The sequence below is a fragment of the Entelurus aequoreus genome, linkage group LG11 (assembly GCF_033978785.1).
Source record: "Entelurus aequoreus isolate RoL-2023_Sb linkage group LG11, RoL_Eaeq_v1.1, whole genome shotgun sequence".
NCBI classification, from domain to species: Eukaryota; Metazoa; Chordata; class Actinopteri; order Syngnathiformes; family Syngnathidae; genus Entelurus; species Entelurus aequoreus.
In genome coordinates, this window is record NC_084741.1 from 43902041 (window position 1) to 43928359 (window position 26319).

Sequence of the window (26319 nt, forward strand, 5' to 3'; positions counted from 1 at the left end):
CAAGCAATATCCAATTGTATTTACAATCCACAAACTATGTAAAAATACAGTCTAAACATCACAAAATGCCACAAATTCAGTCGGCCATTTTGAACATTCCGCTCCAAATATCTTTGACAATTTATGTCTATTCTATGTCACTGTTGTAACGCTTCTGCACTCTTGACCATATTATCAGACCAGTCATACTGGAAATACGCAAAAATTGAAAAGCGATTTGCTGTTAATCAAATTACAATTCTTATGTAAGACAAGAACACATATGCTTGGCTTTTTTATGCATTCGAAATCGTAAATGAATAGCGAACAATTAAGTCAACAGATTGAGGGTCCTCTATTGCGCCCATTACACCCTCTGAAAACATCCAGAAACCACCAACAATACTCCATTTACATGTCAATGAAACCAAAATGAACCAAATATGAGTGATATTGTTATTTTAAGTGCCAACGCAGACGGACTATTTTAATGCAGCATTGATAGCAGTGAGCTAATGCTATCTTACGCTGCTATTGTTGACACACGAAGCCGGTGGCTGCTTCTGTTTCGTCTCCAACTTGCTAAAAGTAAATTCTAGATCATTATTCATGCATCTCTCACCTGGTAGTAGACAAATGTGGCCATGGACCGACAGGCTGGTCGACTTTCAGGTCCCCCTTAGATGGCAGAAAATACACAAAAAGACGCTAGTTGTGGCAACCGTTTAGGATTGCAATTGAGTCTTTATCTAAACTGAATTATCCGTTTAGCACTCTGCTTCTAAAACTTGGGGGGCGGGGTTATGGTATTTAAAAAAAAAAAAAATTGTCATCAAAAAATACAATCATGTGTGCTTACGGACTGTATCCCTGCAGACTGTATTGATCTATATTGATATATACCAGAAATATTAATAACAGAAAGAAACAACCCTTTTGTGCGAATGAGTGTAAATGGGGGAGGGAGGTTTTTTGGGTTGGTGCACTAATTAGGGTCCGCCCTGGTACTGGTACTAACGCCGGGGAGTCAACAGGGGGGACCGGAAGGGTATCTGTACTGTCTAAGGTCCCGGGGGCCTGCGTCGAAGGATGCATAACATCATCTTGGGGCCTAGGTAGAGCGGGTGGACGACCCCGGCGCGGGGGTACGGCCGTGGTAACCGGCTGACTAAGATCCAAGTGGGCCGCTTTCAGTCGGTCCACCGTGATCTTTTCAGACCGACCCCCGATGTCCAACAGAAAATGCTTGTCTCCGCTCTCTAGGACGCGAAATGGCCCATCGTAAGGAGGTTGAAGGGGGCCGCGGTGGGCGTCGTGGCGGACAAAAACAAACGCCGCTCCCCTTAAGGAAACGGGAAGATGAGACGGCGTAAGGCCGTGTTGCGAAGTGGGGATGGGGGCAAAACCCTTGGCGGCATCGAGGAGAGCAGCTCGCTGCTTACTGGCGGACCAAGGTGCCGTCGTGCTAGGAATAAAGTCCCCTGGCACTCGCAGGGGCTGGCCATAAACCAACTCTGCCGAGGAAGATTGCAAGTCTTCCTTGGGGGCAGTCCGAAGCCCCAGCATCACCCAAGGGAGCTTGTCTACCCAAGCGCTGTCCTTCAGGGACGCCCTGAGCGCTGCCTTCATGGACCTGTGAAATCGCTCACACATACCATTGGCCTGCGGGTGATACGCCGTCGTGTGGTGGAGTTTCACACCCAAGCTCTCGGCCACAGCGGCCCAGAGCTCGGAAGTGAACTGAGAGCCCCGGTCGGATGATATGTCCGATGGGGTACCGAAACGGGCAACCCACGTACCAATGAACGCGCGCAACCAGCCGCTGGGAAGGTTTCCTCCCAGGGTGGGAAAGGCCATGGATGGAGTCGAACACGCGCCGCCTCCAAATGGCGGGCACAAGGGGCCGCGGCCGACCGGTAGCGACGTCACAAAGGAGCGTAACCCCTGTGTCCTCAAATGGGACCTCAGACAACCGTAGCCCTGTGGCTGCAGCCTTCAGTGCTTGGATGTCCGGGTCGTCGGCCTGGTCAACTGCCATTTGTGCAAAATCGAGCCCCACATGGACAGCGCTCGCGACGGCTCGGGAAAGGCAATCAGCCACGACATTGCTTTTACCAGCAAGGTGCTGGATGTCCGTCGTGAACTCTGAGACGTAGGAGAGGTGCCTCTGTTGCCGAGCCGACCACGGTTCAGCCGTCTTGGCCATCGCGAAAGTGAGGGGTTTGTGGTCCACAAAAGCTGTGAAAGGCCGGCCTTCAAGCAACGAACGGAAATGGCGTATGGCCAGATAGAGGCCAAGGAGCTCACGGTCAAATGTGCTATATTTCCGCTCGCAGGGGCGCAACTGCCTGCTAAAGAAAGCCAAAGGTTGCCAAGTGCCACCTGCCCACTGCTCATGCACTGCACCTACAGCATAGTCTGACGCGTCTGTGGTAATTGCAATAGGAGCATCGGGTAATGGGTGTGCCAGCAGGGTAGCGTTAGCAAGAGCAGACTTGACCCCCACAAAAGCACTGTGCCGCGCGTCAGACCAGTCCACCGTGTGCTTGGGAGCAGCTCCTTTAAGAGCATCATACAGCGGCCGCATGAGGTCAGCTGCCCGGGGAATGAAACGATGGTAAAAATTTACCATGCCAAGGAACTCCTGAAGAGCCTTAACCGTGAGTGGGCGGGGGAAGTTTGCGATGGCAGCAACCTTCGTTGGGAGGGGAACTGCCCCGCACTCCGTGACACGATGTCCGAGGAAGTCGATCACAGACAACCCGAACTGGCACTTAGCTGGGTTAACAATGAGACCGTGTTGGCTAAGGCGCTGAAAAAGGGACCTGTGGTGGGTCACATGCTCTGCCTGAGAGGTGCTCGCGACCAGGATATCGTCCAAATAGACAAACAGAAACGGCAAGTCACGTAAAACAGAGTCCATCAACCGCTGGAAAGTTTGTGCTGCACTCTTAAGGCCAAAAGGCATACGTAAAAATTCAAACAGTCCAAATGGGGTGATGACCGCTGTTTTCGGGATGTCAGAGGGGTGGACCGGCACTTGATGATAGCCCCGGACAAGATCTACCTTAGAAAACACAGTTTTCCCATCGAGGTGGGCGGAAAAGTCTTGTATGTGGGGTACCGGATAACGGTCCGGGGTAGTCGCCTCGTTGAGTCTGCGGTAATCACCACATGGCCGCCAACCACCTCCGGGCTTCTCCACCATGTGGAGGGGCGACGCCCACGGGCTGTCTGAGCGGCGAATGATCCCGAGGCGTTCCATGGTCTCAAATTCAGCTTTAGTGATGGAGATCTTAGCAGGGTCCAGGCGCCGGGCTCGTGCGTGCACAGGGGGGCCCGTGGTGGCAATGTGGTGTTCCACACCATGCTTGGCGGTAGATGACGAGAACGTGGGCTGCGCCAGGGTCGGGAAATCAGCGAGGAGGCGCAGAAAAACGTCTGCGGTGGGTAGCATGCTGGAAAGCCTGATGGAGTCCTTCGCGCTGAGACTGCACTTGTACGAGCAGAACGTAATCGCATCCACCAAACGCCTGTTTTTTACATCCACAAGGAGGCCGAAAGCACAGAGAAAATCTGCACCGATGAGCGGCACCGTCACTTTAGCAATCACACAGTTCCAACTGAAACGCTGTCCACCAAAACACAGTTCCACGTACCGTATTCCATAAGTGCGGATAGGGCTGCCATTGGCCGCTTCCATGGGGGGGCCATGTGACTCAGACAGCATGTCCAACCTTGATGCTGGCAGGACGCTCTTCTGTGCGCCGGTGTCACACAGGAACCGTCGTCCAGAGAGGGAGTCCTGGATGAAGAGCAGCCTGCCAGTACTGCCGACGCTCATGGCCACTGCTGAGCGCCGGCCCCTGCGTTTCCCGGCGGCGGTCCACGAAAACTGCACGGGGGACGGCACCGCCTAGCTTTGGTCCCGAACTTTGCGTGGAAAAAACATAGTCCAGAATCCGGTTGCCGCCTGGGGGGCGCAGCAGCAGCAGCAGCGAGAGTGGAAAAATCTGCCACGGGTCTTTCTGTCTCAGCCGGAAGGAATGCAGCCACATAGGCCGGTTGGGAAGCTAAAAAAAACAGCTAGTTCGCGGCAGTCCAAAATGGTGGTGTTGGCTAAAGCAGCCCGCACCTGAGTAGGCAGGAGTCTCAGGAAATACTGCACGAAGAAGAATCCAGGTGTGTGCTCACCTAAGAGTCCTAGCATGTTGTTCATTAGTTCAGAGGGCTTGCAATCGCCAAGCCCCTGCAACGAAAAAAGGCGGTTAGCTCGCTCCGCGTCGGAAAGATGAAATGTCTGTAAGAGGTGAGCCTTCAACGTGCGGTACTTGTTCCTCTCCGGTGGGTGCGTAATGGCGTTAACCACTTTGGTCGCCGTCGCGTTGCCGAGGGAGGACACGACATAATAAAACTTAGTGTCGTCCTCGGTGATACCACGCAGGGCAAACTGTGCCTCGGCCTGGGCAAACCATGCGGTCGCGGAAGTTTCCCAGAACTCGGGCAGCTTTAGAGAAACCGCATTCGCATTCATGGTCGATAAAAAAATCACTGAATCCGTTCAGTGAAGCGTCGGGGTCACCAGTGTTGTGCTCGTAGCGTGAAGGCTAGACAATTTGAAATATAGTTGACACACAAAAACGTGTGCGTCGTTTATTCAAGAAAAGCACAAGCAAGAATGAACGCTTTCATCACAACACTCAAATATCGCGGGAACAACAAACCCCCACCTTTGTGAGAATGTACTGACGGCCACTTAAAGGGGCCGCGCCGAATTACTCGCTCTTAACAACACACAAATAACAACATTGTCATGTGCACAATAGAACAGTACAGTGAATGATGATGACAAAGATAAATAACAGGTGTGGTGAATTATGTCCTTAAATCAACCGCTACATTATAATTGTATAGCGCTTTTCTACCTTCGAGGTACTCAAAGCGCTTTGACACTATTTCCACATTCACCCATTCACAAACACATTCACACACTGAGGGCGGGAGCTGCCATGCAAGGCCCTAACCACAATCCATCAGGAGCAAGGGTGAAGTGTCTTGCTCAAGGACACAACAGACGCGACAAGGTTGGTAGAAGGTGATGATCGAACCAGGAACCCTCATGTTGCTGGCACGGCCACTCTCCCAACCGCGCCACGCCGGCCCCAATACGTCCCAAGTACGTCCACCTTGCTGTGATGTCACAAGATAGCCAGAATTTATATCCCTGCGAACAGAGACATCCAAAACTGTGTGAAAGCTTACACCAAAATGCATGAACCCTATGATTTGATGCTTTGGCATTGTTTAACACGAATATCCAACCTTGTAACAACATTTATAAGTGAGAAAAGGTGAATTTGATCATAGAACCACTTTAAATTTCAGGAAACATCTCACCCTTTTTAGAGCCTCTCCGTTTTAGTCTCCAGAAGTTTCTTTACTAGATGTGTTGCTTGTCGCTATTTTGAAAAAGAGTATCTGGCATAGTTGGCATCCATCTTGCTCTGTCTCCTTATTCTCTGTCAGACCAAATGCTTTTGAATTTTTTTTTATCATGCTCAGTTACACAGATGGTCCCATTGTAATGTGTTTATGAACAAGTACGGACAGGGAGCATCAAATATATTTGTGATGTTCCAAAAGTGTTTTAGCGGGACACACACATTACAGGTAATTCAAGTCTATTAACACCTAGGAATAATAAAATATTACCTTGGGCACGGACAGTATTTATTTATTTTTTTCAATTAATTAATTATATCCATCTTCCTCAGTGTCGGCTGAGGAAGATTTCTAGCACTTAATACACAAACAAACACAAATAATAAGATCATAGCTCAAAAACATCTCCAGTCTGATCAAGCTGCTTTAGGATGGACTGGACAGAAATTGAAAACATAGCAATTACATGTTCTGCATGTGTTTGGGACCCTCTGCAACACTTTATGCATACTGTACCTAATGTTGAGTGAATTATTACCACATGCATGTACCAAGGTATCAATCTTATATATGTGGAAATGCTGTCATTATGTGTTTTATTGCCATTAAAAACACAATTGTTTGTGTTAAATATTATATTTTGATTGATTAATACCTTAATGTTTAATGCTAATATTTACAATGCTGAAGTGTTTGATGCTTGTGTTTGCAGTTATTTGGTGGTTTAGTATGGATCCTGGTGGCTTCCTCCAATGTTCCCGTTCCTCTGCTGCAAGGCTGGGTCATGTGTGTGTCTGTCATTGCCTTCTTCCTCTCCTCCGCCTACCTCACCTTACTCATCACCGGCCTGGCAGACCGCATCAATACTGATTGGAACTTTTTGGTAAGTAGTATATCATTCTCTCAGATCCAGTATCTCTCAAAATGGAGCACATTTGATACATTCTCAGAGGACAGTGTTTCCCACAGGACTGCAATCTATCTGTGGTGGTGGGTTAAAGGAGGCTACATTATGTCATCATCTAATTTGCATGTCATTTTTAGGGATCTGTGGAAGACAAAAAGTGACAACATGAAAATCAAAATGTGTTTATAAACACAAATTCACTTTGTTTTTGTAATTTTTTTATGTCACATCTGATACTTGCTTTTTTGAAAAAGACAATCTAAAAATGGTCTGAATAGTTGTTAAATATATGAATATATCAGTTATGATGCCATCTACTGTATGGATTTGTTACGACAAGCTACATTCAAAGACAGTCCTTTTATACCGTAATGTGTTTATGAGCGAAGTCAGACCGGTAGTAGCGCCAAATCTATTTGTAGCTGTCCAAATGTATTTGTGGTGGGCACAAAATAAAGCAATAAATGAATGTATGTATTTCATAATGATTGTGAACAATAAGCAAAATTCCAAAAAAGTGCAGTTCCCTTTTAAATTGCATAACTGAAAATGACTCTAAACCCATAACATTACTCACTATACTGTAGAGCTGCAGCTATCGAATATTTTAGTAATTGAGTATTCTATCGAATATCCCGATCGAGTAATCGAATAAATCATATTTTTGCTCGATTTTTTTTTTTATTGTTTTTTTTTGTCTTGTCCAGCTTCTCAGGCAAATCATATTGTTGATGTAGATGCCCATATCGGCTGTACTAATTTACTTTAAAAAAGAGAAGTGTGGGATACTTCTCTTGTTGCCTTATTTGTATTTTGACTTTATTAAATTGATTCATATTATTATTTGGTGCAGCCGGGCCGGCTTAATTAAGGTTTAATTATACATGTTAAGATGTGCCCTCAATTATTGAGTTTGGCCTAATTGTCTTTTATTTCCTAAACACCTGTTTTCATTATTGAAGGCTGACACGCACAGCTGAAATGAGTCCGTGGTTGATTGCGCCAATTTGTGTGTGCTAATAAAAACAGGTGCGCTCACAGCCCTATGTGCTGTGTGGTGTGACCGCATAAACAAAGCTCTTGTCGTTGTTGATGATTATTATACGGTGCCGTTTAAATGGTGGTTTCTCTACGCAAATCCGCTGAGATTAAGATTAAAGATTAAAGTACCAATGATTGTCACACACACACTAGATGTAGTGAAATTTGTCCTCTGCATTTGTCCCAATGATTGTCACACACACACTAGATGTAGTGAAATTTGTCCTCTGCATTTGTCCCATCCCCTTGGGGAGCAGTGGGCAGCAGCGGCGCCGCGCCCGGGAATCATTTTGGTGATTTAACCCCCACCTCCAACCCTTTGTTGCTGGCTGTTTTCAACCTGCCAACAATAAACAATATAAAAAGACAAACCCCTAATAATGACGACAACAGTTTTAAATTTTAAGAATGCCATCATAACAAGTTTGAGATGAAAACACATATATAACATTTGTTCAAACTATATATTTCCTGAGAAAGTTAAAATAAAACTATATTCTTAGTATAAAACAATAAGAACAGTTTTCATTATACCAAACATAAAAAGTGGATTAGGTAGTGCCTTTAATACTGCATTTGAAATGTGCAACCAGTGGTGAGCCACCACCAAGCAAAAACCGCGCACGCTCAGAAAAGTAGCGCCAGATTTACCGCCCGTCCGGCACCCACTGGCAGAAATGTAGATCGGCGCCTATGCTATAGAGACTATAGTGGGTGGAAGTGCAAGCTATCCAAGTAGAATGTGGTTGCATGACTTGAATAACCCGAATAACTTTGCACGACTACTTTCGCGTGGTTACTAATGAAAGGCTAGTGGAACACGACAGCTCGGATAGTGTTGTTAGTTTTCAACACCTTTTGGCGGCATTTGATGACATCGCGGGAGTGAGAGAACACATCCTTGTTATTATAATGAATAACATTTATTTTACTAACACAACTTTTGCGTTTACATTTGATAACAGATGACTTACCTCGCCTCCGGACGTCCCTAAAATCGGATGCTTTCTCTACAGGTGCTACAGCATCGAACTTGTGCTATTATGGTATGCGAGCTACACTTAGCAATGTTTGCCTACTACTGTGTTTTTCTTCGATTTTAGTGTGAGGTGTTCCCACACCTTGGACAACTTTTGTCGCTTCTTAATTCCCTCGTTTTGCTATGGCTCTTGTCCATTGCTTTCTGCGGCGTCTGCCATTGCGAGTTATGTCGGCGACAAGGTTTTCTCAACTCAAGCGTATTTAAAAGACCGCTGTTGTGCGGTGCAGGGGGCGTATGATCTGTGACGTAAACACGCTGTGCAATACCTAAACAGTCCGTGCAAAACGAAACGAAACGAAACGAAACTAAAGGAGGCAAAATGTCGTAAAAAAAAACTTAATGACGCCTCGAGGCAGCAAAAATTCCTCGAATATATTTTGTAATCAAATTACTCGAGTTACTCGAGGAATCGTTTCAGCTCTACTATACTGTTGATAATTGCACATGCAGTGACAGGATTGTGTTCTTTATCATAACTTCTTGCCTTGTATTAGTTCCACAACCACTTTTTTAAGATATCATCTTAATAGTTTGTGATCGGAATGAAGGCTGACAAGTTTCTTAACAAATGTCATTTTCATTCCGATTTTCATTCATAAAGGAACTAACAATATACCAGTATGAGCCAGTTCCCCAAACAGTAAAAGCTTATGCCTGGGATATCCAATAATAGATAATTAAATTGGCCTAGATTTTGGTGCGTAGGTGATGACTAAGGATGTAACAATATGAACATTTTTAAATTACTGTTACTGTGACCCAAAACTATCATGGTATTGTTAAATGTGGTCAGAAAGTATTTACCCACACACGTTTTATGAAAGAAAGAAAGAAGTAAACACACAATACACTTTCTTGGCAGAAGAAACATTATGTATTGTTCTGGCTTCTTCAGAGCTATATTGTTTTTATTTGAGGGTTTAAATATGTTTAGGTTCTTCCGTTTCAATTTTTAAAATAACGATTAACAATTCCGGTTTATGTGACATGATGCGAGTTCACTTCCTGTATTCCTCTGAGGATAGATCGATCACAACTTAGCATTTAAGATGGCTACTATCAAATGTTTTCAATTATCACAGTTATCAATAATACCGTTTATCGTTACATCCCTAGCAGAGATGTAAAGATAAACATACATTTTTTTAATGGTTTCTCTCTCTGATTTGGTCGTCCGCTTCTCCTCCTTCGCACTCATTTTCTTAGTTCTGATGGTTGGAGGGCAGGATGTCAATCTCTGCTCAACTGTGCACATCAACTGTCTAATCAAAACTTATGTTTTTTTCTCGTGCAAATTAATAAGGCACAACAACATGTAACAATATATTAACTCTTAATTGCTGGAACGGCACAAACCTGGTTACAAATTTTGCTTCAACCGAAAGCATAACAAAAAGCCAAGAAACAGCCTGTATCTTAAGTGACTCGTAAGTTGAGGTAGCACTGTATTAGTAACTGTATTTACAAAAACTGGACACATATTCCCTTCCAATGACAATTTGCTTTCTACTTAAACAGACATCAAATGATGTCTTTTTAATGACATACTCTGTTGTGTATATTTACTATAATATAACAAATAAGATCAATATCCTTATAGCCCTATATGATAGTAATACTGTGCTGTGTATGTCCGTTGACATTTGGGCTCCAATATTTGCTCCAGGCTGCAAGCTTTGTTCCTCTGAGTCGCCCAACGTGTACTGCTGTTTGTTTTCATCCTAACAATGAGTGACATGGATGATGAGCTCATGCCAGAACACAACAAAGGCCTCACTGAATTGACAACACAAACTCGTCTTTCACTTTTTTTTTGCGCCTTCTTTGTACTTCCCACTTTTAAAGATGACTGGTCTACTTTTTGCCCTGTTAGTGTTGTGTACCTTGTTATGATGTGTGGAATGATTGGACTTTATCCTGGGTCACTAAGCAAGACTAGAAGCAATAACCTTCACGGTTCACGTATTGGCACTTGAAACCAGCTCTGTTTAGAGAGACGTTGAGATGTATTGTTTAGAGTTAATTGGCAGATAACCATTATACTAAAAAAGAAGAACCTCAAAAAGTATGTTTAGAATCTGGATAACCATTTAAAGTAGACGTGTTATGCAAAACCAATTCTTCTTACCTATTGCTACCTGTTTTTGTGTATTTGGGATCTGCACCAGTTCCGAAAATTTGAAATCAAACCATGAAAGCATGCCAGAGATATTTATAAACCAATCTTGCCTTCCCTCATACTTCCTCCAAACGAGCAGTTTGGAATTTGCCCAATTTGTGAAATATTTTTTTCAATTGCTGACGTCAGCGCATATCTCCATATATGGTAAAGTTTTACCCGAAGAGCTTTGTGCGAGTCCGCCATTGTAGTCCAACGCTGTAGTCAATAAGCTCCTTCTTTTTTTCTATCTTGTTGTAGGGCAGACTGGTTTGTCCATGCACATGCATCCTCCGCTGTTGCCATTTCTAATACAAAGTAGTGTAGAATTCTAACTTATACCTGCCAGTACACTCGATATGGAAGCGCTAAAATCTACAACATGGCTGACGAGGAGAAAACGCTGTCGAAGTGGAGGCACGTACATAAAACCGCCCACAAAACGGCACATCCTGATGAGGCGGTTGGATACGGCTTGAAGATGGTCCATAAAACATAATCTAGGCCGGATTTTGATTAAAGAACCACCATTACATGTTATTGTAGACCACAGGGAAGTGTTTGTTATGCAGAAAATAAATTGTAAAATAAAATAAATTTAAGAGTGGGACATAAAGCTTCACAGGAGCCTTCAATGAAAAATGTTAAAGTTCAGGAAAATGAAAAAAATATGAATAAAAAGGTCTTCAAGCCGAGGTCCGGAATTTGTAATAGGTATAATTGGCTGTGATGCATTTGCCTGTAATTGTAATGGAGACTTTAGAAGAAAGTAATATTGTTGTGGGAGACAAAAAGGGAGTAAAAACATGAAAAGCAAAACAAATGTGTGTAGGACTACAAATTAACTTTCTTTTGTTGCATCTTTTTGTCAGTTTTGTTTAATGTCACAAATAAGACTGAGCCGCCTGTGAGTGCTTCTAGAGCAGTGGTTCTTAACCTGGGTTCGATCGAACCCTAGGGGTTCGGTGAGTTGGCCTCAGGGGTTCGGCGGAGCCTCTGCCACGGAGGTCAAGACACACCCAACTCATCGTGAAAATAAAAAACTTCTCCCTATCGGCATATTATGGATACCCCCAAACAATGTTCCCTCTCATTTCCATCTGATTTGCAGGTGTGTAATTTGTTGTGAGTTCATGCTGTGTTGGTTTTGTTCTTTGAACAAGGTGATGCTCATGCACGGTTCATTTTGTGCACCAGTAGAAAAACATCTAACTTTGTCTTGATTTTGAAAAAAAACAACATTTTATTTTTACTAAAGAAGGGTTCGGTGAATGCGCATATGAAACTGGTGGGGTTCGGTACCTCCAACAAGGTTAAGAACCACTGTTCTAGAGGGAGTTGAGCTCTAATCAGCATGTTTGTGAAAAGGTATCTTGAGGGCTCAAATTACATAGTGACAAAGTTATTAAGTTGGCTACACTGATCCCCCATGCTTCATCTTCTTATTCTCTAGCACAAAGGTGTCAAACTCAAGGCCTGGGGCCAGTTCTGGCCCGTCACATCATTTTATGTGGCCTGCAAAAGCATGGCCACATAAAATACTTTTTTTTAAATTTATTTATTTTATTTATTTTTTCACTAAATGCATCGTTCTTTCAATTTTGACAGAAAAAGAATGCACATTTTAAACTTTAGTATTATCTGATTATGCCAAATATATTATTATATACACTAAATTGGCCCTAGTGTGTGAATGTGAGTGTGAATGTTGTCTGTCTATCTGTGTTGGCCCTGCCAACAAGGTGGCGACTTGTCCAGGGTGTGCCCTGCCTTCCGCCCAATTGTTGCTGAGATAGGCTCCAGCGCCCCCCGCGACCCCGAAGATGGATGGATGGATGGATACTGTACTGCAAAACTATTTTTGTGAGATAAAAACAAATAGGTAAATATCTGCCTGTCACCTTTATTTATGATTTCATAGCAAGTTATTCATAAACAAATCTAATAATCAAATGCATATGCATTTCGGTTAATCATTAATAATCACAGGTCATTACCCGCATGCATAATGTTAATTAATTTTAAAAAAGCGCTCCTCTGAAACCAGCCATTACTGCGATGTGGCCCTCAATAAAAAGGAGTTTGACGCCCCTGCTCTAGCACAATGTTTTTAACGCGAGGGCTCCCTAGAGGGCTGCCAAAAATAGGTACTCAGGTGCAATTGACTTTTCCACCACTTGTGGCAATAATGAGAATATCAAACAAAGGAAGTATGGTGCTAAAGTCATAGAGAGGTTTCTTAAGTGCAACAATTATGACTAGAGTGGTAAAGCTTTATTTTCATTTGCACCTACATTTAAATCAATCAATTAAAGTTTATTTTAATAGCCCTTAGTCACAAGTGTCTTAAAGGGCTGCACAAGCAAGGACATCCTCGGCTCAGATCCCACGTCAGGGCAAGAAACAACTCAACCCAATGGGGTACAATGATAAACCTTGGAGCAGACCGCAGATGTGGGGACCCCTAAATAGAAAACGCTTCATAGCCCGCAGACTTTTTTTGGGGCTCTGGGAATTACTAAGAAGCCAGAGTTTTTAGAACGTAGATTTCTTGCCGTGACATATGGTACAATACAATCAGCAAGATAGGATGGAGCTAGACATGGAGCTTAATGTGTGACTCAAATGAGAGAGTTGGGTCAAAGATAATACCCAGATCCTTACCGAATCCCTTTGTGTAATTGTTTGGTTGTCAAAAGTTAAGGTGGTATTATTAAAAAGGGGCCGGTGTCTAGCAAGACCGATAATCAGCATTTCCGTTTTCTTTGCGTTGAGTTGCAAAAAGTTAGTGGACATCCATTGTTTAATTTCATTTAGACACGCCTCCAGGTGAGTACAATCTGTCGTGTTGGTCAGCTTTAGGGGCATGTACAGTTGGGTCTCATCAGCAGAACAGTGAAACCTAACACCGTATTTGCATATGATGTCACCTAGCGGCAGCATGTAGATGCTGAAGAGTGCAGGGCCAAGAACCGAACCCTGTGGAACTCTGCACGTTACCTTAACATACTCCGAGGTCACATTGTTATAGGAAACGCACTGCATCCTGTCAGTAAGATAGGAGTTAAACCAAGACAAGGCTTAGTCTGACATACCAATACGTGTTTTGATACGTTCTAATAAAATATTATGATCGACGGTATCGAAAGCAGCGCTAAGATCAAATCGCAGCAACATGGATGACGCATCAGCATCCATAGTTAGCAATAGATCATTAGTTATTTTTGCGAGGGCTGTCTCCGTAGATGTATTTGCCCTACACCCGGACTGAAAGGGTTCACAGAGATTGTTAGACACTATGTGTTCATTTAGCTGCTGTGCAACAATTTTTTAGATGATTTTCGAGATAAAGGGAAGGTGGGACACCGGCCGGTAGTTTACCATGAGGTCAGGATCAAGGTTAGGTCTTTTGAGCAGAGGATGAATAACCGCTTTTTTGAATGCTAAGGGAACAGTGCGAGAGGAAAGTGATAAGTTTATAATATTTAGCACTGATGTTCCTAATATAACAAACAGCTCCTTAAAAAGTTTCCCAGGAAGTGGGTCAAGTAAACATGTTGTTTATTTTGTCCCATTTACACTCCGCAGGAGTTCCTCTAATGTTATTTAATCAAAAAGAGAGATTGACTATTTTGGAGGGCAATGTCCGTCGTATATACATTTGTATCTGTGTTAATACAGCCCAGTTGTAGCTGGGATACATTGTCTTTAATCTTCTTTCTAATGAGTTCAATTTTCCTATTAAAGAAATTCATAAAGTCATCTGCCTAGTGCAGGGGTCGGCAACCTTTACCACTCAAAGAGCCATTTTGGCAAGTTTCACAAATTAAAGAAAGTAATGGGAGCCACAAAAAAAAATGTAAAATGAAAAACACTGCATGCAAAGCTTAAATGCTTTGTGCTATGTTAACCAGGGGTCTCCGACACACGCACCGGCACACACTTTAATGTGGAAATTTGATGTTAGTGCAGCCCGCGAGTTTTGAATGAATGGCGCTTGATAGCGTCATGCTTGCCAACCCTCTCATTTTTCCCGGGAGACTCCCGAATATCAGAGCGTGATGACACTGCATTTGGCGCCCTCTACAGTCTGCCCTAACAGTGTACCTGCTCAACCACACGTAGAATGCAATTTCAGCTTGCTCACGTAAGTGACAGCAAGGCGTACTAACTTAGCAGACACACATCTTACACTGACGGTACCAATACCCAGAATCCCATGCAGCCCTAACTCTTCCGCTCAACCAACGCACGGAGAGGGGGGGGGGGGGTTGATGTGTGGGGGGATTTGGTGGTAGCGGGGGTGTATAATGTAGACCGGAATAGTTAGGGCTGCATGGGATTCTGGGTAATGGTTGTGTTGTGTTTATGTTGTGTTACGGTGGGATGTTCTCCAGAAATGTGTTTTTCATTCTATTTTGGTGTGGGTTCACAGTGTGGCGCATATTTGTAACGTATCAATGTTAAAGTTGTTTGATACGGCTACCGTCAGTGTAAGCTGTGTGGCTGATGAGTAAGTATGCTTTGCTGTCTCCTGTGTGTGCAAGTAATAACAACATGCAACATGTGGCTGGACTGGCACGCTGTATGTAAATGCTATAGAGGACAATTACTGCAGTGCAATTAGGGCATGCCCTTTATTTAGTAATTAGAGTGTAAATGGGATTATTTTTTCCCTGGGAGTAATCTATGAGAGACACTGAGATCCATAAATCTCCTGGGAAAATCGGGGGGGTCGGCATGTATGTAGCTGAGCCGCATCAGAGTGGTCAAGGAGCCGCATGCGGCTCCGGAGCCGCGGGTTGCCGACCCCTGGCCTAGTGGGTGGAGCAACTGGGAGGTGTCCCTTGTTGGGTTAGCGATGCTACTGTACTGAACAAATATTTAGGATCGTTTTTTTTGAGGCGTATGAGATTGGAGTAGTAATTAGCTTTAGCTAAGGTAAGCATGCGTTTATAAGTTATTAAACTATCACTCCATACTTGATGGAAAACTTCAAGTTTAGTCGCGCGCCATTTGTGTTCCAGCTTTCTACATGATAGTTTGAGCTCTAGTTTCTTCTGTAAACCAGGGGTACGCCTTTTAGGGGCCTTGTTTAGCTTTAGCAGTGTTATACTATCAACGGTGTCGCGCAGGGCATCGTTAAAGTGAGGTTATCGATAGAGCCCACATCATTTGGGAATGGCCCCATTACCGAAGGCGGTAGGCCAGCAAGAGTCAATTGTTAATGTTGCGGCTGCTAAAGCAGTGGTTATTCGTAGCTTGTTGACAATGAGTCAGAACTTTTAATTTTATGAGGTAATGATCATAACTTTGGAGGTGGTGACACCTCGGACAAGCACTAGATCTATCGTATTACCGTTGCGAAGCGTGGGTTCATTTATTATTTGTGTAAGACCACAGCTATCAATTATAGTCTGGAGCGCCACGCACGTAGGGTCTGATGGGGTATTCCTATGGGTATTAAAATAACAGTTTAAAGGCCTACTGAAACCCACTACTACCGACCACGCAGTCTGATAGTTTATATATCAATGATGAAATCTTAACATTGAAACACATGCCAATACGGCCGGGTTAACTTATAAAGTGCAATTTTAAAATTCCCGCCACACTTCCGGTTGAAAATCTCCTTTGGATATGATTTATGCGCGTGATGTCATAAAATGCACGGAAGTGTTTGGGCCCTATTGGACACAATACACAAAGCTCTGTTTTCTTCGACAAAATTCCACAGTATTCTGGACATCTGTGTTGGTGAATCTTTTGCAATTTGTTTACCGAACAATGGAGGCTGCAAAGAAGAACGTTGTAGGTGGGATCAATCGGTGTCTTAGCGGCTAAGTACAATACTTACAGCAACACAACAAGGACTACTTACCCTGATAGAACACGCCTAGCTGATGCTTGCCGCCAAACCCATGGATGAAGTCCTTCGTCGCGCCGTTGATCGCTGGAACGCAGGTGAGCACGGCTGTTGATGGGAAGATGAGGGCTGGCTGGCGTAGGTGGAGCGCTAATGTTTTATCATAGTTCTGTGAGGTCCGGCTGCTAAGTTGCTAAATTAGCCTTAGCGTCGTTAGCAACAGCATTGTTAAGCCTTACCAGGCTGAGAATTTTTAACCGTGTAGTTACATGTACATGGTTTAAAAGTATTTTTGCTCTTCTGTCTATCCTTCCAGTCAGGGGTTTATTTATTTGGTTTCTATCTTCATTTGAGAATGATGCTAGCACGTTAGCTCAGTAGCTAAGTGTGTCACCGATGTATTGTCTTGGAGATAAAAGTCACTTTAAATGTCCATTTCGCGTGCTCCACTCTCATTTTCAAGAGGATATAGTATCCGAGGTGGTTTAAAATACAAATCCGTGATACACAATAGAAAAAGGAGAGAGTACATAGTTCTGTGAGTTCCGGTTGCTAAGTTGCTAAATTAGCCTTAGTGTCGTTAGCAACAGCATTGTTAAGCCTTACCAGGCTGAGAATTTTTAACCGTGTAGTTAGATGTACATGGTTTAATAGTATTTTTGCTCTTCTGTCTATCCTTCCAGTCAGGGGTTTATTTATGTTGTTTCTATCTTCATTTGAGAACGATGCTAGCACGTTAGCTCAGTAGCTAAGTGTGTCACCGATGTATTGTCTTGGAGATAAAAGTCACTTTAAATGTCCATTTCGCGTGCTCGACTCTCATTTTCAAGAGGATATAGTATCCGAGGTGGTTTAAAATACAAATCCGTGATACACAATAGAAAAAGGAGAGAGTACATAGTTCTGTGAGTTCCGGTTGCTAAGTTGCTAAATTAGCCTTAGTGTCGTTAGCAACAGCATTGTTAAGCCTTACCAGGCTGAGAATTTTTAACCGTGTAGTTACATGTACATGGTTTAATAGTATTTTTGCTCTTCTGTCTATCCTTCCAGTCAGGGGTTTATTTATGTTGTTTCTATCTTCATTTGAGAACGATGCTAGCACGTTAGCTCAGTAGCTAAGTGTGTCACCGATGTATTGTCTTGGAGATACAAGTCACTTTAAATGTCCATTTCACGTGCTCGACTCTCATTTTCAAGAGGATATAGTATCTGAGGTGGTTTAAAATACAAATCTGTGATCTACAATAGAAAAAGGAGAGTGTGGAATCCAATGAGCCAGCTTGTACCTAAGTTACGGTCAGAGGGAAAAAAGATACGTCCATCACTGCCTCTCAAGTCCTTCACTGTAACGTTCCTCATCTACGAATCTTTCATCCTCGCTCAAATTAATGGGATAATCGTCACTTTCTCGGTCCGAATCTCTCTCGCTCCATTGTAAACAATGGGGAATTGTGAGGAATACTAGCTCCTGTGACGTCACGCTACTTCCGGTACAGGCAAGGCTTTTTTTATCAGCGAGCAAAAGTTGCGAACTTTATCGTCGATTTTCTCTACTAAATCCTTTCAGCAAAAATATGGCAATATCGCGAAATGATCAAGTATGACACATAGAATGGATCTGCTATTCCCGTTTAAATAAAAAAAATCATTTCAGTAGGCCTTTAAGTAAGAAAAATATAGTATTTGTATTTATACGTTAATTTAGTTAGAATTTATTTATTGTAGCACTGCATAACTGTACGGATATTTAGTTTTTGTCAGTTTTAATGAGTTCCTTCTTTTGCAGTATATTTGATTAGTTTTTGTTTTTGTAATCAGCCTGACCTATTCCTTTATAATAATATTTGTGATTAACACATGGTTTCAGATCATTTTACAAGGTTTAGACTGTTAGGCCACCCCTGCGACCCCAAGAGGGACCAGCGGTAGAAAATGGATGGATGGAAACTGCAAGTAGGTTAGTTATAATTATTAAATATGATTAAAATCAAGAGTAAAATTACGAATTCAGTGTTAATATTTGAGTGGTACCCGGGCCCCTCTCCAATTGGAAATGTTGGGCCCTGAGGTGGAAAATGTTAAGTACCCCTGCTGTAGCAGACCAGTAGTGTATGAGGTTTTTTAAAGAGGTACCGCACTTTTTTTTTGGAATTTGTTCTATCATTGATCATTCCTCTGTAAGAAAAAAACACATATTTCATTCTTTTTTTATTGCATTCTTTTTTGTATAGTACGGCAAGTACGAGGTGGCTAACAATGAAGCTCATGGGTGTGGTTCTCAAACTTTTTTCACCAAGTACCACCGCAGAAAAAATATTGGCTCTCCAAGAACCACCACAATGACCGACATTAAAATACAGTAGCGTAGTAGGCTCAAGTATGTATTAATACAAAGGCAGAGCTTTTATTTAACAAACATTTGACTAGGTCTGGGCGATATATTGGATATACTCGATATATCCCGGGTTTGTCTCTGTGCGATATAGAAAATGACTATATCGTGAGTATTCGAGTATACGTTCTCACGCAGTTGCTTTTAGCTGCGGGCATTATACTACAGGCGTTTCTCACTCTTTCTTGTCTCTCCTTCGCACAGAGAGATAAAACAAGCGCACCTTGTTACATATGTCACATACTGTCGCGCATGCAACGTCATACACTCGCCGAGCAGAGAGGTAGCGGCATGGGTAAAGTTAGCTGTGGTGCAAGCGGAGCGGTGCGAGGGGTAATACGAGAGAAAGAAGGTGCGAATCTGGTAACAAATGAAGAAAAAGAATAATTAATTCCCAAGAAAAACAGCACGGGGTCCATCGTCTGGCGGTGGTTTGGCTTCAAGCGGTAATATGTTGAACAGACAACCGTAATATGTCAAGTATGCGGCAAAAGCGATGCTAAAAAAAGTAGCAGCACTACTAATTTGTTGCATCATTTGAAAAGTCACCCGCTAGAGAATGAAGAGTGCTTGAAATTCTGCATGTCAACATCTCCGGCCGGTGCCACACTAACAAAATGCACTGACCCAATTGAGCCTGGCGTCTTCCATTTCCAGATCAACACCGTATGAAAAAAATAGTCAACAACAGAAGGAGATAACGTCCGCTGTAACCTACCACATAGCGAAGGACATAGACTATTTGATTTCCTATTATGCAGCTAATTTTTATTTGACAGTTATTGAAATATCTTGTGTGACATCATGCACAAAAGTGCACTTTATTTGTTTTAAACTATTGTAGTGGCGTTCTGTACAAAAAGTGCACTTTAAATTAGTGTTGTTTTGATATGTCATCTTAGTGACATCATGCACAAAAGTGCACTAATAGCTTGTTTTAAAATGTCTCTGACAATCTTGCACTTTCTGTTTTGGAAATTACATGAATGTTTGTGCCACTGCTTAATAACTGTTTAATAAATACAGTTTTAGTAAATTGACTTAGTTGTGATTTCCCTCTCTGCATGAAAGTTTAAAATTAGCATATATTAATGCAGTATGAATAAGAATGTTTTAATGTAGACACATTGAATCATCATACTGGTGTGATTATATGCATCAAGTGTTAATTCAAGGCTAAGTCAAAATATCGATATATATATCGTGTATCGTGACATGGCCTAAAAATATCAAGATATTAATAAAAGGCCATATCGCCCCGCCCTATATTTGACCACTGTAACATTACACACAGTTTAGTAGCGCTGTGTTTGAATATAGGAAAATAAAACACTGTACTTTAATCAAGTGATTATTTGGCGTACCACTAGTGGTACACTCACCACAGTTTGAGAATCACTGCCCGATTGCGTCCACAAAGCCCTCTAAAAAAACATCCAAAAACTGCCAACAATACATGTCTTGACTTGAATATTAACCAAGTACTGTATTAGCAATATTGTTATTATAAGCGCTAAGTCTGAGGAACTACTTTTAGCAATGATCACAGAGCGGTAACTAGCTTATTTAGCTATAATGACATACTGAGCCAATGAGCTGCTGCATCGCCTCTGAGTTGGTGAAAGTTGATTTTATATTATAAATCATGCCTCTCACTTGTATAGTAGAAGGTTGTGGTCATTAACCGAAAAGTTGATCAACTTTGACATTTAGCTCACAGATCGTGAGAATGACAGTCGTTTCTGTCCTAATTTTCTTTATCTTACCTACGTAAAGATTAAATGTAATTCTTCATCCAAACAAAAATATATAAACATCCCATCTGTCAGCATTTCAGTGAGAGCAGACTTAGTACAGTAAATTATTATTGTTTTATTATGTTCGTAGTTTATATTTCTCATTTAGCACTTAGCAATAGTGCTATGTACTTGCTGAAATTGTTTATCACTCAGCTTCTAAAACTTGACTCAACCTTATAATCAAGCTAAAAAGTATAAGGTTCTGGATCGTCATTTGTCCCAAAGGTAGTACTCGTTGTCTCCTATGATGTTTGCCATGAGTAGAAGTTTTGTTGTTGAAATGGACAGCTAACATTGGAATGCGTCTGTAAATTCAATGCACCACTGTATGCTTAAAATGACCAAACTGTTTTTTGACTGTATTATGAATGTGCCTGTTACTACCTTACATTTATTCTTACAACGTGTGTATAAAACATTGTTGGGGTTTTTTAGGTTTTTTTAAAGGGCGCGTCGTAAGCGGATTAGAGTGAATCTCATTACCACCATCATTAGCTGACTTTTGCTAGCGTTTTTTTTACAAATTAGAATGCATAATAATAGAAAACATATATTTGCTTGTCTCAAATAAAGACTATGAATGATATGCAAAATTTAAATGAAAAGTGCAGTTCCCCTTTTGAGAAGCCAAGTTATGACCCATACCGCCACCAAGTGATTGAGTTCTAACAATATTATAATGTTTATTATAAGTGAGGGCCAACAGATAACGCCAAATGTATTTGTGGTGGTCCAAATTTATACACGATTTTTGCTTTTTTCTGTTGTATGAATGGAAACGGGGGGATACACAACTTAACTATGTTCCTTCTGCTATCTCGTGGAAGAGTATTGAATTCTTCCACCTTTCACTATGTGTTGTTGCATAGATAGATAAATATACAGTACAATTATAAATACAGTATTATGATGTATATAAACCATTTTTGGACCAATTAAGTGAAATGGGGTTATTTTCTGATGGCCACATGATCATCTCTCGAACGACGGCACAGTGATTGAGAATCGCTGTTTTAATTGTTGTGCACTTTGAGCTTTATTTGCAAAAATACTTATTTAGTTACATGGCTATTATTATTTATTGTTTATTATAGATGCTTTCTTTTTTTGTAAATATTTTTTATTTTTATTTTTATGAGTCACTGTGAGGTTTTGCCTGCACCCCAGAATGAAAATGGTCTCAGAGGAAAAAGACAAGGGTACTTCTTCCAGGTTTGAGTGCATAATGAACCGGTAGCACGGCAACAGACAAATTAGACTTTGGAGAGATGTGCCAACAAAGAGACTATTGAGTTTTAGTCAGGCTCATGGAGAACGTGGATACTTATTTGATTTTTAGTGGAAGTGGTAACAAAAAAATTGCACCATTTGTCAATAACAAGTAAGGTCTACATAGTTCATGATGAAACAGGAAGTATCCTGCCAGGCAATGAATAAGCAAATAAAATAAATAAACAAATACAAGTTAGGCTAGTCTCCCTCTTTCTCTCCCCTTTACTCTCCTAAGTGCCATTCTAGTTCCCAACGCATCTTTTTTTCTCATTCACAGGATGTCTTCTACCATTTCATAGCTCTGCTTTTCTACTTTTCCGCCTTCGTGCTGGAAGCGGCGGTGACAGCAGCCAACGGGGGAGCCATCATCGCACCACTGCCAAACAGCACCACAGCTGTGATGTGTATACACTACCCTAAGGGAAATGTATTCACGGTGCTCACTGGTAACCAGTACGGCATTAATGTAGTAGCCACGGTAAGTTACTTTTTGGAATATCCTTCTCGATGTCTGTTTGGTTATGTGCAGCTGGTGCTCCTTAAAGGTCACATAATATACTTTTTTTTTACTTTTTGTCCCTTGCGTATCACGGCTACTTGTTTCCAGGCCTGATATGCGATATAAATGATAGAAATTTGGCCGACAATAGAGCTTTTTACTGCTATATTAAATTGACTATATTTATTATTTAATGCTATTGTTATAACGTGATAATGCATGTTGATGACACTTAGCTGTGTCCCGCAAATTTGACCGCAACAAGCAATTGACCGCATCCTCAACGCAGTGTAGCCTAAAGTTTCTAAATTAGCAATCCTCGCCTCCATGGCGGCAAATAAACTGTTTCTTTCAATCAACATTATCACTGGAGGACTAGTAATAGCTTAATGTGCTACACATAGTAGGAGGTAGGGTTGTCCCGATACCAATAATTTGGTACCGGTACCAAAATGTATATTGATACTTTTCGATACTTTTCCAAATAAAGGGAACTACGAAAAAGTATCAATTTTGACTTTATTTTAACAGAAAATCTTACAATACAATAAACATATGTTTCCTATTGCACTCAAAGAACAATTTTAGAAGGTTAAAATATAAATTGAAAGGCATTAAACACATTGTTTTTCTTGTTGCACTCAAAGAACAATTTACAATTTTCCAAATTAGATATAGTCTGCCATAATCAAGAATTAGATTAGAATATAATAAAAAAAAAGCTTGATTAATATTGTATTAAATGCTTCAGCACAGTGGTATAGGGGTTAGTGCGTCTGCCTCACAATACAAAGGTCCTGGGTTCGATCCTGTGCTCGGGATCTTTCTGTGTGGAGTTTGCATGTTTTCCCCATGACTGCGTGGGTTCCTTCCGGGTACTCCGGCTTCCTCCCACCTCCAAAACCATGCACCTGGGGATAGGTTGATTGGCAACACTAAATTGGCCCTAGTGTGTTAATGTGTGAATGTTGTCTGTCTATCTGTGTTGGCCCTGTGATGAGGTGGCGACTTGTCCAGGGTGTACCCCGCCTTCCGCCCGAATGCAGCTGAGATAGGCTCCAGCACCCCCGTGTCCCCGAACGGGACAAGCGGTAAAAAATGGATGGATGGATAGATAAATGCTTCATGATTTATGGTTGCCAATATTAGTAAGTACTAAAAACAAATACATGTATATGGATAAATGTGCCCAGATAAGCCATGTAGCAGGTAAAACACACGTTTGTTAAAGGTAAAACACAAATTGTAGCAATTTGTTACAAAATTCAGTCATTTTACTTGCACTAGTTGACGTTAGATGGGCGGTCCTAACTCAGCCAATATTTGGTATCAAGCCAAGCAGCTGTGTGCGCATCTATTTACCTACATGTTATGTATCTACATGTGCACAGCAGGGGAGCTGGTTATCTTCTGAGAGTAGCGTACAGTATTTGTGTTTGCGAGAATGTCATCGCTGAGTGACGTCAGTGACTGAGTGGGCGAGCAAAGAGAGAGGAGCTCGCGCACTGGGCAGTAGAAAAATGAATGAATGAATCAATCAATCAATGTTTATTTATATAGCCCTAAATCACAAGTGTCTCAAAGGGCTGTACAAGCCACAACGACATCCTCGGTACAGAGAATGGGTCCTGTTGTGTCCTGCAAAACTAATAATAAAGCAACCAGATTGTCACGAATCGGCGACCTCAAATTCTGACCGGAAAGTGGAGCTTAGCAGACCCATTGCGGGGTACAGTGAACGATGTTACCTCAGACGAAAACATCGACCCTGAAGGGAACGTCTCTCCTGTGCTCCTCGACTACAGTCTGCACCGGAGCCGAGAGAATGGGTCCTGTTGTGTCCTGCAAAACTAATAAAAAAGCAACCAGATTGTCACGAATCGGCGACCTCAAATTCTGACCGGAAAGTGGAGCTTAGCAGACCCATTGCGGGGTACAGTGAACGATGTTACCTCAGACGAAAACATCGACCCTGAAGGGAACGTCTCTCCTGTGCTCCTCGACTACAGTCTGCACCGGAGCCGAACAGCAGGACATGTGTAACAACTACATTATTACCTGTAACTATTTATAACTCCTCGTGCAGATCTGAATGCTTATTATTTAAATGTTTACCTAAGTTTGAAGCAAACTTAGGTAAACATTTCCAATACTAATCGCCACATTTGGCGAGGCGCCTTTTAAACCAACACTTAAAGCGCGGCGTTTCCTTGTTAAGTGTTTTCTTTATTGTTGGTTTTGAAGCCCAAATACCTCCATATTGCGCTTCACGCACACTCTTTTTTTTTAACCAGTAGAATTTTCGTTTTTTGCCATTCTTCCCCACCACGATGTTATTGCTTGTATGCACTTTGTGTGTGCGTTTTGACACACTTAACATCATGCGCCTTGGCTCTGTAGTCACAGCCGCACAGCGGCACTCAGATGAAAGAACGATACCGGTACTTTTCAATACTTTTGTTAGTTGGATACAATAAGCCATGCTAACAGCTAAGCTAGAGCTCTTGAATGTAAACCAACGTGAGCAGATCAGTGCAAATATTGACAATAATAATGCCAAGTGTAGTATCAGTATATGGTCGATTCTACAATGGTTAGACCGATATATTTTATCATCACAATATTGTTTGTTTTTTGTTATTTTCCATTTTTGTTATTGTTTCCAAACTTGTGGATTATCACTTTATATCGGGCAACGTGCAATTCTATTCTTGCATATCTTAACACTAAAGCACTTTAGCATGTTAGCATTTAAGCACTCTTACACTTAAATCCAACTTTCTATAGTGACTTAATTACTGGTCTGTCATGAGCAATTTGGTTTGTTATTTGTTTTTTTTTAGTCCTACTGTTCTATTTGTAGTGTTTTATTGTTGTATATGGCCTTGTTGTCCTGTTGTTTGGTGCTGTACTGTTGTTATGTGTTTGGCAATAATTTCCGCAGGGACGAAAGATATGAATCAGCCACTAGCTATAATCTTGCATATGTACACTTGTTCGTTCATCAATATGTATTGTCCATGTTTTAATTTAAAAAAAAATCAGAAAATAAGTCCCTGCACAAAGGAGGACTTCATAGGGAAAATCCAAATTATTTAAATCAGAGCCAGTACTTTAGTTGGAAATAATTTACATCTTTAATTGATTTTGTTACACCGACCTCATTTTTGTCTGATTATAATTGTGATCAAAAATGTAATAATTCAATAATATTGACAATTTTAAGTATCAGCATTTTTAACCTTTTTAATCTTTTTTAACAGCCTTTGTAAAATGTTTCTATCATAATTTACATACCAAATAATATTGCACGATATATATCATTATTGCAGAAAGCTGCAATATGTATCGCACAATAGATTTTAGGCAATAGCTTCCATCCCTATCGTGTTGTTAGTATTGCGTGTCCCACGTTGTAATTCCACATTGCTCACGCCAAAGGTTCACCAGTTTCTCGTGGAGCTGGTGATCTGAAATATGAAGTACATTAACAGATTTTATCTCCACTTAACATTGCCTGGACAGCTGCTCAGAGCTGATAGCTGTCTTGTTAGAACGCTGAGTCCCATCTAGTCTTGCTATAGGATACAAACTTTAGCAACACTAGCTTAGCTATGTGAGCTACATTGCTAACATACGCTCACATTGAAATATAATGCAAGTTAGCCTATTTGCTGAAGAAAAAGTAAAAGATCAAAATTACAGCTCCCACATCTGTAGCTGACTGACAGATAGTTGCCAGAGCATAACGCTTTATTTAAAGCTGTGTAGTGAAGCCTGTTTTTTTTTAGAAAGCTTTCCTCCATGAAGTGCTGGGTGTATACTGTACATGGGGTGTGCTTATCTAACTAGCAGCGGATCAGCGGCGGTATAATGTCTATGAAGAAGAAGGTTTTTCATTCATGACATCATGCAAATTATT

General features: G+C 41.7%; 1 protein-coding gene across 1 annotated transcript in view; it reads left to right on the top strand.

Annotated features, from left to right (window-relative positions):
- mal2 (mal, T cell differentiation protein 2) overlaps positions 1 to 26319 on the top strand; it is a 38963-nt gene that overhangs the window by 4475 nt on the left and 8169 nt on the right. The window contains exons 2-3 of the mRNA XM_062064277.1: positions 6134 to 6304; positions 22176 to 22376. Of these exons, the coding sequence (XP_061920261.1) occupies positions 6134 to 6304; positions 22176 to 22376 (372 nt within the window). The remainder of the gene's footprint in view (positions 1 to 6133; positions 6305 to 22175; positions 22377 to 26319) is intronic.